Source organism: Mya arenaria, chromosome 10 (assembly GCF_026914265.1).
Source record: "Mya arenaria isolate MELC-2E11 chromosome 10, ASM2691426v1".
Lineage (NCBI taxonomy): Eukaryota > Metazoa > Mollusca > Bivalvia > Myida > Myidae > Mya > Mya arenaria.
The window spans coordinates 29474858-29489348 of NC_069131.1; the positions used below are offsets into that span (position 1 = coordinate 29474858).

The window sequence follows — 14491 nt, forward strand, 5'->3', positions numbered from 1 at the left end:
TTATTTAGCAAATCTTCTTTTCTCAAACCATGAGGCCCAGACCTTTAATATTTGTAATGCAGCATCACGTGATGGTTTTCTACTAAGTTTGTTCAAATTATATCCATGGGGTCAAATCTGGCCCCACCCATTTTGACTTTTTTCTTATATTTATAAGCTACACCAATGAAATTTGGACCATGTGTACAGTTTTCAAAACAAAGTTCAACGTTATTCTTGGATGACCTTTACTATGACCTGTTGACCTACATTTTATTTTTGAAATATCAGCAATAAAATTTGGACCATGTGAACAGTTTTAAAAACAAATATCAATGTATTGCTTGGATACCTTGACTGTGATCTTTTGACATACTTTTTTATTTTTTTGAGCTACAACAATGAAATTCGGATCATGCTTTAAAAACAAATATCATTGTTTACCTTGGATGACCTTACCTGTGACATCTCGACATTTTTTTTCTTATTTAAAGCTACAGGAGTAAAATTTGGATCATGTATACAGTTTGAAAACTAAAACAGCCACGTGATTGAATGACCTAGATTGTGACCTTTTGACATACCTTCTTATTTTTGAAGCTACATCTATGAAATTAGACCATGTGTGCAATTTTGCAAACATTTGTCAATGTTGTCCGCGGATGAGCTATAATGTAACGTTTGACCTACACTTATTTTTGAAGCTACAGAAATACATGCAATTTGGACCATGTGAACATTTTTGAAAACATTTCTATGTTGTGTTTGGATTGCATTTACAACTACATCAATTAGCAGTACTCGAGCATAGCTTAATTCCTAGTTGCATTGCCATAAACCAATAACTTCATTAATTCTCATAATGAAAAAGATTTTAATTTGATTTTATGAAAAACAAATTTTTTGAAGACCTGAAAACCTTGCATTTATTTTCTAAAAATAAAGAAATTGCACTATTTACACTACCAATACGAGAAAGGATACCCCTCCCGCTCCCACCACGTATTGCCTTTAGAAATGTATTTGACTAAACATGATTTCAAACCTTCCCTGCTGCATTTAAAAACATAGAACAACAGTAATGGGAAAGACAGGAACAAGCCAAGTAGCCTTAATTTGAGCACGAATGCTACTTTAAGGCAAGCACATATAGCGCCGTTTAAAAATGATACGAGTGGAAACATGACATTGACAATGACATTCGGCTTCAAGGGTAGTACTGAGAAATTATTAGAACTCAGTACTGGTTGAATATAGAAACGTCGTTTTCCGTGTATATGTGCTTTACACTCGGCACGTTTAAAAACAAGGGATCTTTATTGAACTAATTGCATCTTACAATGTATCTTCTGGTCTGCTGTCTCTTTAGCAACAACATATATGACGCCATAGGAAATAACTACAGTGCAATTCTTCAGTCTACCGCAGGTCGCCAGACACACCCACGCGTACACACTCACTAATGCACCCTCAAGCATGCATGATGTGCGCACACACATACATTCATACAAAAGTTACAAATAATCATAAAATTATTTTTTGTTTCAGTTAAATATAAAAGATGGAAAGCTAAACAATGGAGTGTACAAAGTGTGGCTCATCACACGAGTCAGAGAAATGCCCTCAGTGTGAAAACCAGACAGCTCAAACGTGTGAGTTCGTTTGTGATGGTGTTTTGGAAAATGGTCAAAAATGCGAATCGCAGCTTACAGAGATTGATCAAACATGCCCTCATTGCACTCAACCGGTTCATAGAACGCAACCATTTGACAAGTCTTGTTCCAAATGCGGAACTGAATTGACAAATGGAAAGGAATGCACAGTTTGTATCCAAACAGAAGGTATTTCGTGTCTTTCTAATAATAATATTGTTGTAAGAATTTAGCTTTATATAATCAAAGTAAAACAGATGTAGTTTTAACACATTCAAAGGTATTTCTAACTTACTGTATGTTAATTATAAGAATATCCAAATGTATTAAGTGCCAATATCATGTACTCTTTTATTTATTGTTTTGGTGTACCATCAAATTTGTCACAGAAGAGATTATCTTACTGGTAATGCCATAAGGAAAAATGCGGTTTCTATGACAACGATTTTATTTTTTGAACGATTTTGACTGATAGCTGCAGCTAAATATATACATCTTAGATAAGTTGTCCACAGGTTGTCGTTTTGCCCGTTTACACATATAATTTGATTGGTTAATAGTAATTCCTGGATAAATATTGTCTTTTACATTTGGATCCAGTTGTTTGTAGATGCGGTATGTTAGATATCCATATACTTAATACTAACTGGATATTTCTTCATGGAGATATATAGTAACAGAGAGTAACAATATCACATGTCAAATAGTGAACATGTTAAGGAAAATGCATTTCATTAATTGGTTATTTTTTAAGAATTTATCTTACAGATAAACTAGCTCAACAAGTTGAAAGCGAAGAACAGTTTAACAATTTGCTACAATTTGAAAATAAACTTTCCGAAGACCCAGATACCGTTCAAGAATCGAAGTATGATATTTCGGATGAGGAATACGAAGATGCTTTATCAACACCTGAAAGTGGATCCCCACAGGAATCTGAAGGCAGTGAGGGCTCTTATAAAACAGCCTGTTTGTATCCATCCGATCCGGAAGAAGACTCAGATTTAGACTCAGAGTCCGATGAAACGCCCGATCGTACAGAAGATAAACTTGCAAATGAAAGCTTCATAAATCCGAATGCTTTGGAGACAAATGTTGATGACCTGTCAAAGCAGTTTGAAAACATAGAACTAACAGATAATTCCGGCCATGAAAAAAAGGAAATCAGGACGAGGAAGAAAGGACAGAAAGTGGTATTATTCCGATTTGCATTTCCTATTTGGCTAGTTTTTTTATTTTTTCGATTTATTCTCATTTTTGCACAATTAAGTAATATATTGAAATTGTACTTCAGTGTGTGCGATGATAACGACATATGATGGTTGAATTCTATTTCAGAATCAAGTCCCTGCACCCGAACAGCATATTGTGAAAAGGTAAAAAGTTTGTATGTGAATTTAACGCTGATATATTATTATTACCAGTCTAAACTTTCTATGCTAATCAAAAAGTTTTGGGAATGTTAAAAAGGCACGGGTTTGTTTTAATCTTTATTGCACCGTTTCAGTAATCATAAACATGTATATCCATATAGTTCGAATAAACGTAATCCATATAATATAAGTGAGCACGCTCTAAAAACAGAAAAGAGTAACAATACTTATTACAATACATATATAGCTGTTCTTGTAATATAAACATAATGAAGTAAACGAAGAATATATGCGTTAATTAAATATGATATTACACATACGTCTGGTAATTGTCTAGTGGCATTAAAATGACATAACACATACCATGACATAACAATGTACAAATACAATAAAAACCATGTACAGAACAGTTTACATCAATCATCTACCAAATCTGAGGGACTGAACTCCTCACTCTCAATCACACATCTCTCAGGTAAATGCGGTTCAGGCTGGTATAGCTGAAAACCCAAAACCATAAATGCAATATTAACTGTAAATAACAATTAGCAGACTATGCTATATTGAAACCAATCCTCAAAAGTCTAATACTACGAAAATACATAATTCAGCCTGACAAATTTACCAAATGCACGATTACATTTCCAACATACTGAGTATTGCAAACACAAACAGAATAGTTAAAAGATCAAATACAACTGATACTGACCGTAATAGTTTTCCTTTACTTCGACAAGATCAAATTAAAAGCTTTCACAACTTCTCAAACGTTTTCTACAATGAAGAGAAAATCTTTACAACAATGATAACTACAGTCACTTGACCAATTTCAAAGAAATCACTCAACCATATAACATATCATGGTGTAAGGAAAACAATAACCAATAAATGGTAATAAAAGTAAAATAAATCCGCATGAATTGTCTCCCTTAAACTAATTTCAGAATAAGAATTCAGAATTTCAGAATTTCAACTGGACTACATTATCAATTGAATTCTACAGATGTTTTTAAACAGTTATGGATTGGAACTATAATTTTTGTCGTATTTCATTCTTTGCGAATAGAAATAAATAATATGATAAAAAATGCGCCTTCCAACTAATTTCTGCTTTCAGTTGTTCATCATTCCTCATTCATCTGATCTAGCCTTATTTGACCCAACCCCTCCAACTGTTACTTTTTTGTTGAGTTAAATTGTTTGGCTCTCATATGAACAGTGTACCATTTGTAGATGTATAATGATTTTTAATTTTGTTGTACATTGTAGGCAGATAACTGAACGAATAACTATCGTATTTCACGTTCTGTTTTCTTCAAAATTTCTTGGGGAAGGTAACACAAACGGCGCATTTATTTGCTTGAAACTTGCTGGGAAAGGCATGGTCTGCAACGAACCGCTGACATTTAAAAGGTAAGAGAGTTCAGGTTTGGCGACACCAGATAACTTTTTTTTGCATGGTTTCTTGTTCAAATGTGTGATAAGATTAGAAAATCCTCATGTGCTTGTCCCATGTAAAGAACCCGCCTTGTAATGAAATGTGTACATGTTTGTCAAAACAGTAAAAAACACCCCAAAAAACAAACGCAACGATACGAATTACTAATTACTTAAACATTCTACCTCACGTAGTTCAAGAAAATTATCCTTAGAAATAAGTCACGGAGACTGAGCGTGAAATGATTCGTGAAGGCCTGTAAAGTCGGTAATACTTGACAGTCCTTAATCCTTTTTCGGAAGCGTACAAGCCAAAATTACAAACACAATGCGTTTCTTAGGAAGCAGTGTGTACAATTTTATCATTACAAGGCGGTGGTTAGCCTTAACACGATGCTGCTGATAGGAAGGAATTGCAATGTAACGGTATTGAAAAAAATACCTAAGGAATCATTTATATTATCAAACAATGTAGCACACTCATTTCAATATTTAAAATATTTTTCATTCATGATGATAAATAAGTTAGTCGGAAAGCCCAATGTAGAGCCTACTTGTAGATAAGAAACATACATGATATTGAAAATGCTATCAACAACTTAATTTATTCTGAACAATTAATCTTGTAAACAGAAATGCCTTAATGATATTACTCATTCAGTTCATTTTCTCTCGTTTTGTTTTTTACGTATTTTGTATTTGAACAGATAAAACCTACAAACTATATTGAAATCCTATAAGAAAACTGTTAATTACTCTTTATTTTTCTTGAAATATCTTGAAAATGTTTAGCGTTAAATAAATAAATATCAACGCGATCTTGACGTTACGTCGTCAAAGAAAGCTAATTCCATTAATAATACATTGATAATAAAACTATCGTATCTAATGGGACAACATCAGTTACCTACACTTTAATCAAATTATCAAATCCTGAATGATGCTATGATTATAAAGAAAGCAAAGTCCTTTAATACGTAAAAGGATGAAAATACATGGACAAATGCAGTAGCCTGAAAAGTAAGCATTACATACACAATACAAGACACTTAATTGACTAGACACCAGATGGTCCCGAATTCTCCAAGTACAGCATTTTACATGATTTATAGGGTAAACGCAACAGCTGAGTTTCAACGTTTTAAAATAGCATTGAATGTTTTTTTCCGAACTCCTTGCAAGTCACGTGACTGTTTTACACACTAACCTGTTAATACGCGTTTAAGCCAACACGCTGTCATTTTCAGCAGTGTTAATCTCTTGTGTTCGTCGATCAATTTCATCACCAATGTTAATATGTCGGGTTCTTTGCCTACGTAGATTCACAGCAGTTTCCCGCTTCCCTGCAATGTCGGTCATTTTTGGAAGCCATGAAGTGTGTATTTGCATGTGAAAGTCACGTGATGAGTGTCAATCAATATATATATTAACGCTATTGTTAAACTTACATGTATGGTAACTAGAAACAGTAGATTTCGAATTAGAAAAGTACGCAAACAACTGCGTAAGTAAGATTCAATGTGTTGTACATAACGACATCAATTTAATGTACTTTTTTACAATTTCATTTCTTCTTGCAATTGAAACATCTAGTGTCTAGTCCCTTTAAAGCCGCTAGTATAATATCGTCATTATCATCATTACGCTGCGATTCCTATTGGATTTAATCTCGGGAAATATATTAATTCAATTTTAGGACTGAACGATTGGATACAGTTATTCTTGTTTCTGCTTTAAATTTTAGACAAATTAAGATACACTTCTGCAATGCAGCAGCGCGGGGATTGTTTCGGTTCTTCTGCAGTGAAAAATAAAAGTTGACCGAAAAAGAACATGAGATAAAAGAATTTGACACTCGTTGTCGTATAATACACAAATTTATTCAACTTGTTCAGGAAATACAAGTTTCCAGATTTTAATTTCACGAGGCGTTTGACACCAGAGTCGACTATTGCCTTCTTTATTAAATACATGACTGTTCTTAATCACTCAGAAAACACATTTTATACAATGAATGACATTTTATTGATGCACTCGTTTGCTTGCTAATGTCTTTTTAACAGCGCGCAATAAGACTTATTATGACATGATGATGCGATGCATTTTGTTTGGAGGTTTATGATTTTAGTACAATAAATATATATATTTATATAAATGATGGCTTTTGTAATGTACTAAAAATACGAGCATGTACATATTTCATATGGCAAACTAATTCTTTACTTGTAATCTTTTGCTTCTTCATCAGGTATGTCGACAAAAAGTATGCAGAATTTGAGTTTACAAAGGAAATAAACAGAAAGAAATTGTCTGACAGTGGCGGAATCGACTATTCATATAGTGTCAACAAAGGAGGACTTTCAAAAGTAGTTAAAGAAGATTACTATTATGATTACAAGAAATCTTGCCGAATAATTACCTTTGTCAAACATATGCACACTGTAGGTATGTACTTTTCCGATGATTTATTAGTTTTAAAGAGAGAGAACATATATACGAAAGTACTTTACTGCCAAACACAAGTATTATTTTATTATTCTGTAGATTCAAATATGTTTCTTATTTTACTGTATTTATTTCACTTTTGGATTTCATATGATTATATCTGTTATTGGTTGTTAGTATTCAATGTTTTGCAAATCAGTTATCAATCTTCGTCTTGAAGAACCTACCTTTCCATATTGTATATTTGGCGTTTGCGTTTGTGCTCTTTCAAAACGGTTAAACAGTTTTATAAAAAGCAGTGTTGTGACAACGTCTTGCATTCTAATCATTTATTCATTAAAAATGCTTAACACCAAAACTATTATTAAGTTAAAATCAAACGTTAACGTCAAATGTTATCCCTCGGTCAATCCATATATTTCAATTTTATATCGTTTGACCTGAATATAAAAGACTAGGACGAAAAGTCAGACAAATTTTGTACACTATATAGATATACTATAATTATTTACTTTGTTGTAAGATGTGCATGTATTAGTACATGTAGTAGTTATGTTAGCATAATATGGTTAACCTCACTCTGTCTCTCACCCCCGTTATCACTTCCTCAACTTCTACCTCGCTCAATTCTTCTCTAGCCCACTCTCTCCTTTTATGTCATGTCCTCCCTAATCCTCCTGTTTTTGGTCTCTCCCCTTTCTTCCTCCCACCTTCCTTTAATCCCATTTCTCAACTTCTTCCTACCACTTTGTTTCGCTTTCCACATTGTCTAGCTTAAACCCTCCCTCAGAACCGTCCCTATTTCCGCCTTTTCTAGGTCCCTCCCTATCTAGCTCTACTTCTACAACTTCGTATTCCTTCTTTACTAGCTCACACATTTACTTTTCCTCCCCGTCTAAGACCCATTAATATCTTGATCCACCTCCTCTCGTCGTACTTTCCTAGATCACCGCTTTCTCTTACTTCTTCATCTCTCTCAAGCTCTCACACATTTTCCTCTCTTGATTCGTCCTTAACTTATGCCTTTACCACCATCCGCCCGCTTCATCTACCACTCCCGCACATGTATGTTTGCAATAAATTATTTATTCACTCGCGTTTCAGCCGTGTGGCATCAGTATGATGGGGTAGCTACAGTTGATCCTACATATTCATTGACACACATGATTTTCAAACAGAAATCTAGAACAGAGAGGCTCCGTCAACATGCATTAATGTTTGCAAGGGAATTCTGTCCATCCTGGTTCAAACAAATATGTTCTAATCAGGAAATTACCGAGACTTTCCAGGAATCATCTGAAAAAATGATTAGTCTTATAACTGGACTTAAAGCTGTGTATTGGCAAGATAATCGCGTTTGGCTGACAGAGAATGAATTTATCGGAGACGTGAGTACCGTTATTTGAGATATTTCAAAATTACCAAAACATAGTCCCTGTTCATCAAACCAACCAAAAACCTACCGAAAAGGCGTTTGTCATTCGGCTAAGCTGTAGAAGAGTGAAGTCTTCAGAGACAAGGATAATTGATTTAATTTCAAAATCGAACGTAATGAACTAGCATTTAATCAACGAAATGAAACTAACAATGGAGTCAAAATAATGATAATTTCTTCAGCAAATACGAAGGCATGTGAATGAAAAAAAGCGCATTAATCATGATGATTGCATGGGTGTAGAAAAGTCTTACATATTCTCCCACTGAAATTTATGTGAGCGGCCTTTTTAAAAACAAATAAAGAACAAAACAATATTATTTCGGTAATCATTATTTTAATATTCAGGATCATACGTGCTTTGCCATGTTGGTTGTAATTTTTTTTTAAATCAAAGTTTAATTACGTCCGCCAGATTATTTTATGATGAATGTGACGGAAACTTACTATTGTCACATACTTATAGTCCTACACGTTCAAGGTCATCAACAGATTAGGTTACCTTTTTTATATGGCAATGAACCTAGGAAAAAAGGTGTTTACAATATTTTAAGCCAGATATTTCTAATTAATTGATATTTATTGCAACATGCTTGGTATGCATTGCATTTTTACTGCACTAGGCAATTAATAGACATGTTGTTCACCGTATTAATTGTATACAAAATATTGCATCTATGAGTGTGATTTTATTTTTTACATTATTACTTCTACAATTTTATTATTTTAGTTGTTGATGCAATCATTTTTCATATAGCCTTTATGTATGTATGCACGTATTGTAACGGATTTGTCTTTTTTTGCCATATTGTTTTAATTATATTAATGGTTCAAAGCATCCACATTACACGAATTAATAAAGTCCTAAATTCGAGCGTTTCATCAACAATTTTCTAACGATAAATACTTATTCGTTTAAATAATTTGCATCTGAAAAATGATTTGCATTTGAAAACCCTGTATTCGGAATCAAAATCCGTTTACTTGCATACAAATCGGACCAATAACAAGTTCGTGCCGTGTAAATTTTAGTATATAAGAACAGTAGACCACGTGATTTTTATTTTATCTACAGACCTTTTTTCTATTCTGAAATGTCATAGGAAAATAGCAAATAATGTTTCAGTATTTTAAGAATAGTCCGCAAAAAAACGACCTCAACAATCACTTGCCCATAAAGTTCAATCACTCTGCATAATAATGACACTGGCAAAGAAAATCTTCCAGAAAATCTACATGTGCACTAACCGGTAACCCCACCCGCAAATATTGAAAAATGTGTATCATTCAACGATAGTTTATTTCATTTTTGTGGTGAATGACATAATCTCACTTACAACAAAAATGAATTCTCTCTTTGCCGGTTCAGTTCAGTTCACCCGATAAATTCCTCCGCCTTGCCAGATAAACGTCATCCATCCACAGAACTAACCTAGTATCATCTATTTATGTGTCCCATTGGGTTGCAATTAAAACCTAAATTACTGAAAATAAAACGTTGGTAAATCTTTTAAAAAAAAGATGAAAGAAGAGCGTTTCAAAATGTGTGTTTATGATAATCTTTTGTCATTCAAATGCTTTTATTGTTTTGAAACGTCAAAATGTTATTCGAAACCGGTGCAATAGCTACTTCTTTTACGAATGAGTTAATGTTTACATGACACCTATTTGCTAATTTAAAATTCAATTAAGAGCTTGTTTTTGCCATCCCTTCCTCCATAGAAAATAAATTCTGTTCTAGATATGCCACCTTCTGTTTGAACCTGCAATAGAGACTCTTAGAAGGGACGCATCGACTCATGGAAATTTGTATAATCAACAAATCACAGCCCTAGCGATAATTGACGCTTGCATTAATGTCAATGCCGACATGAACGTTGAAGAACGAAAAGTTCTTTGCCAGTGTCTCCTTCCGGACATTTCGTCAGACGATATAATGAGTGATTTGGCTGATCTGTTAGGCCTCATCAAAGAAAGGTAATCCATTTTTATGACAAATTTGTTTTGAGAATGGCAAGCAATATGCTTATGTTTTGTATGCTGTACTTTGCTGTTAGTCTGATTTGGAGGAAAAAAAGCTCTAACCATGCCAGCTTTTGAACAGACGTTTAGATAAAGCTGCCCGTTAATTCCGTATATGAGTACTATGTAAGCATAAAAATATTACTACTTTTAATTTGTAAATTTCTGTTAAGTCGTTGATTGGGAGGGTGTTTCAAAAAGAAAAATAATTTACAAACCACAACAATCGATCGCTTTCAAAAACACCCAAAGGAGTCACCGTCTTCGGGCTGTGACTTTGTCATGCCAAGAGGGATTTTAAAATATATGTCACATGTGTTCAGTACATAAAGACGACTTGGCATGTGCAGGTCTCACGCTCCTAACTCAAGGGTAAAGTTCAAGCTTACTGGTTTATCATTATGGAATGCCGCCTATATACATCTACAGTAAAATGACCGTGTCTGGTTGTAACTTTGTCATGCAAATAAATTGGCTGACGCAAATAGTACAAAAAAACAACGTGTCGCGTGCAAGACCCACGGCCCTGACTTAAAGTTTAAGGTCAAACCTTGGCCGCACCAAATTAATGTTTCGATCCGTGGATTTACCCCACCTATTTTTTTAATGTATTTGTTTCTTTCTTTTTTGGTGCGACCGCACCTATATTTTATCGCGAACGGATTCTTTTTGTGGTATTAAGCTTTTTTTAAAGCTGACATATAATCAATTATAATTTTCCTACTCAGTTCTTTAGCGTTTTGTAAAGGAAATTAATCGATTAATCAAATATTCTGTATATGAACCGGTTAAGCATTGATTGCAATACATTCAATCAAAAAGGCGAATTCCGCTAACCACTGTGTCTGTAATGTTGGAAATTAAATGTTTAATTGACAATAAATATGTTGTGACCTTTCTCGAAGTCATTGTTCGTCATTCCATCCACACCATAATCATTGAGTATGCAATATTAAATGTGTACCTGATACTTATAGCTATAACATTGCGAAATTAGTGATTATTTTGTGGATGGAAATTGGACTCATGAACAAATACTTCACACCGGGACCAATAACATTCCTTCTCCCAGCTATTAATACCATTTGATTTCCAAAGCCACTGTGAGAACTCATGTTTTGTAATTTTCAAACCGAGATTGATTGAGGTTTTTCTTCACTGAAAAACTTCGAAAATTTCTTTTCAAAAGAAAACACTTGATTGTGAAATGTTTGTTATGATGATAAAAGAACAATTTGCCACTTGTCCAAAGTTTTAATTATTGTTTGAGTCCTGTGCTGAAAGGCGATTGTTTTAAATCAATCTTGAAACTCGAGACTAGAATTTAATCTTATGACGTCGATGCTGTCTTAGCTTTATTTAACAGGTATATATTTCAGTGTTTTGTATAAAATGATGCTTCGAAGTCATTTTTGACCAAATACTGTCGAAAACAACAATTGTGAACAACTATATGTTCACAAATAGTGGTCAGTATAAGAACACTTGTTCGGAAAGATAAAAATAGGTAAGCCTAAGCTAAGTTAATTTCCCTGATTTCTGGTTCCTTATACAGCATTATCTGTGATCAATACAACAACTCACTCACCTTAATAGTTTTTTGAACATTCCCTTATACTGCTCATTTCGATAAGCACATGTCGTTATAATTACGGTGATATTCAAAACGAAATTATATCAAGAAAATATCATGTATATCGTACTGTATGGACTTTTATATAGGCAGATGTTACATATGTTAACGTAATATGTTCTGGTAGATAATTTGTTTTAATCTTTTCATGAAAGCATAGTTATCTTCTATTGGAAATGATCATCATACTTAAGATATGTAATAATGTTCTTATAAATTTTGTTTATCCATATATTGTGCTTACTAAAAACGGGCGAAAAAATGGTTTGTATTCGAAAGTTTTTCAAATGTCAAATAGAATCAATCTTACTTCTTTATATTGATTATTAGAAAACATATGTTTCGCACTTCGTTCGCCTCGGGTTTTATGAAAACTGACAATACTGTATTTTTATTGTTTTTCGCTCGCTTGCTCCCACGATTTTTGGCAAAAATCCGAGAAACAAAATATAAGTTTTGTGTGGTCAAAGAGTTTAATAAATATGACAGGGTGTAGTCGGTTTTGTCCGGACTATAACTTTGTCATGCAAGTTTTCAATGAAAATTAGAATTTATGTTCGGTACATAAATACGACGTGACATGTGCAAGACCTATATCTCTACCTTAAACCTTTATACCGCTTTTTTCCCCTATATGCATATAGATAGGGTTTCGCACATGGGCTGTATCTTTGTCATGCACGGATATATTTATACTGCCGACAAACGAATTTCGAAGGGGGTATATTGGAATAAACCTGTTGTCAGTTGGTCGGTCGGTCTGTTGTAAATTTCTATATCCGGAGGGTTACTTATTTAAACTACATATAATGGTTAAGCACATGACAAAAAGTGCAGTAGACAGAAACCGTAACTAGATTTAAGATAAAGAGTTATTGCTCTTTGTAATTTGTTCTTGTCCGGAGCATAACTACAAAACTACTCGATGGAATTTAATAAACTCATTACAGTGATAGAACATAATGAAATAAAGTATGCAAAAGTCATAACTCTACTCTATTTCATCTTATTACAGATTTATTGCACTTATTTACCTTTCCTTGTTCCGAGCAAACTACTGAATGGATTTTAATTAAACTGCATATAATGGTAAAGTACAATGAGATAAAATGCACTGTATTAGCACCATAACAATATTATAACTTAATACAGAGTTATTGTCGTTTGTGACTTTTCCGTGACCTGAGCATAACTTGAAAACTACTGATTTCTATTAAATTAACTTCACACAATGGTAAGGCACAATGATTGGAAGTTTATTTTACTAAATATATAACTTCTATTCAGTAAATCACAGAGTTAATGCACATTGTGACATTTTCTTGAAAACTAAGGATGAAATTAAATATAACATCGTACAATGGTTAAGAACCATGGGAGAAAGTGCCATGTACGAAAACCATTATTCTTTTTTCAGCTAACTACAGATTGATTGCCCTTTGTTACTTTTGATTGTCAGATGCGTCACTTCGAAATTGATCTTTGGCTTTTCATTAAACTACACAATGTAATTAACCTGAAGCATGATAACTAGAAATGCTTATGGTACCTATATATATATCCCTGAATTGAGGCATATGACTAATTGCATAAAAATATTGCTCGCCGTGAACATGTGCCACTAATTCACTAACTGTAACAGCTCTTGCTATAAAACAAGAATATATGTACATGGTTCACAATTTGTTTGGTAATCTTATAAGTCATTCTCTAGATGCGTAAAAATACTTTGCCCTTTGTTATGTTTGAGGCACTGACGTATTTGGCTTCGAAGGATATTTCTGGTAATTTATTGAAGCTCCAAAAGCACCTATTTTGGAACTAGATATAGAAAAAGGACAAGACGTCCAAGCATTTTACTGCTTTAAGTCTATAAATTACACCAACACCATATTTCTATGGGCTGTAAAATTGTCATGTAACTTGAAAGTGACCCTCTAAGTCCCGTTTTTGTTAAAATACAATATACTAAATAAATGATCACTTTTGTCATTCCAACTATATCAGCAATATCTAAATCGCCGTGTTTTCGTCAATAACGGCATCTTTTTATCAAGATAGTGCAGCTTAAAATAAATTAATGTTTGTACAAATATGAATGAAGCTCAAATTAATGCAGTTCTGATAACGTGTTTTGATTGAGTTTAAATTGCGGTTTGCTTTTCAAGTTAATATTGAAATTGCATTTATTTGTATGACAATCCAAATATTGGCCGTTGAGGATTTCCAATTCATCTAGACATCAAACGGCCAGAAATCCAGGATAGAACTATCTTAGTGTATTTCTCAAAGTGAAATGATGTTATTATTTTGTACAACGGTCTTGAAAATGTCAGTGGAAAAAAAATCAGTAAAGCCCTTTAACATTGAACTCGTCATGTACATACAAACATAAAGTATGTCACGATTCCCTTTGTTTTATGTGATCAATCAACATTTAAACAAAAAGGAGGTATAAGTTAAGCAACTCAAGCTGCCTCTGTTATTTTAGTAAATCGTAATTTCGGTTTAGGTG

General features: G+C 33.4%; 1 protein-coding gene across 2 annotated transcripts in view; it reads left to right on the forward strand.

Annotated features, from left to right (window-relative positions):
* The window catches only part of LOC128205637 (E3 ubiquitin-protein ligase rnf213-alpha-like), a 108420-nt gene that overhangs the window by 3672 nt on the left and 90257 nt on the right, over nucleotides 1-14491 (forward strand). For both annotated transcript variants that reach the window (XM_052907441.1, XM_052907442.1), the window contains exons 2-8: nucleotides 1528-1820; nucleotides 2400-2824; nucleotides 2970-3007; nucleotides 4274-4417; nucleotides 6690-6886; nucleotides 7991-8274; nucleotides 10063-10298. In XM_052907441.1, the coding sequence (XP_052763401.1) occupies nucleotides 1556-1820; nucleotides 2400-2824; nucleotides 2970-3007; nucleotides 4274-4417; nucleotides 6690-6886; nucleotides 7991-8274; nucleotides 10063-10298 (1589 nt within the window). In that variant the 5' untranslated portion in view covers nucleotides 1528-1555. The remainder of the gene's footprint in view (nucleotides 1-1527; nucleotides 1821-2399; nucleotides 2825-2969; nucleotides 3008-4273; nucleotides 4418-6689; nucleotides 6887-7990; nucleotides 8275-10062; nucleotides 10299-14491) is intronic.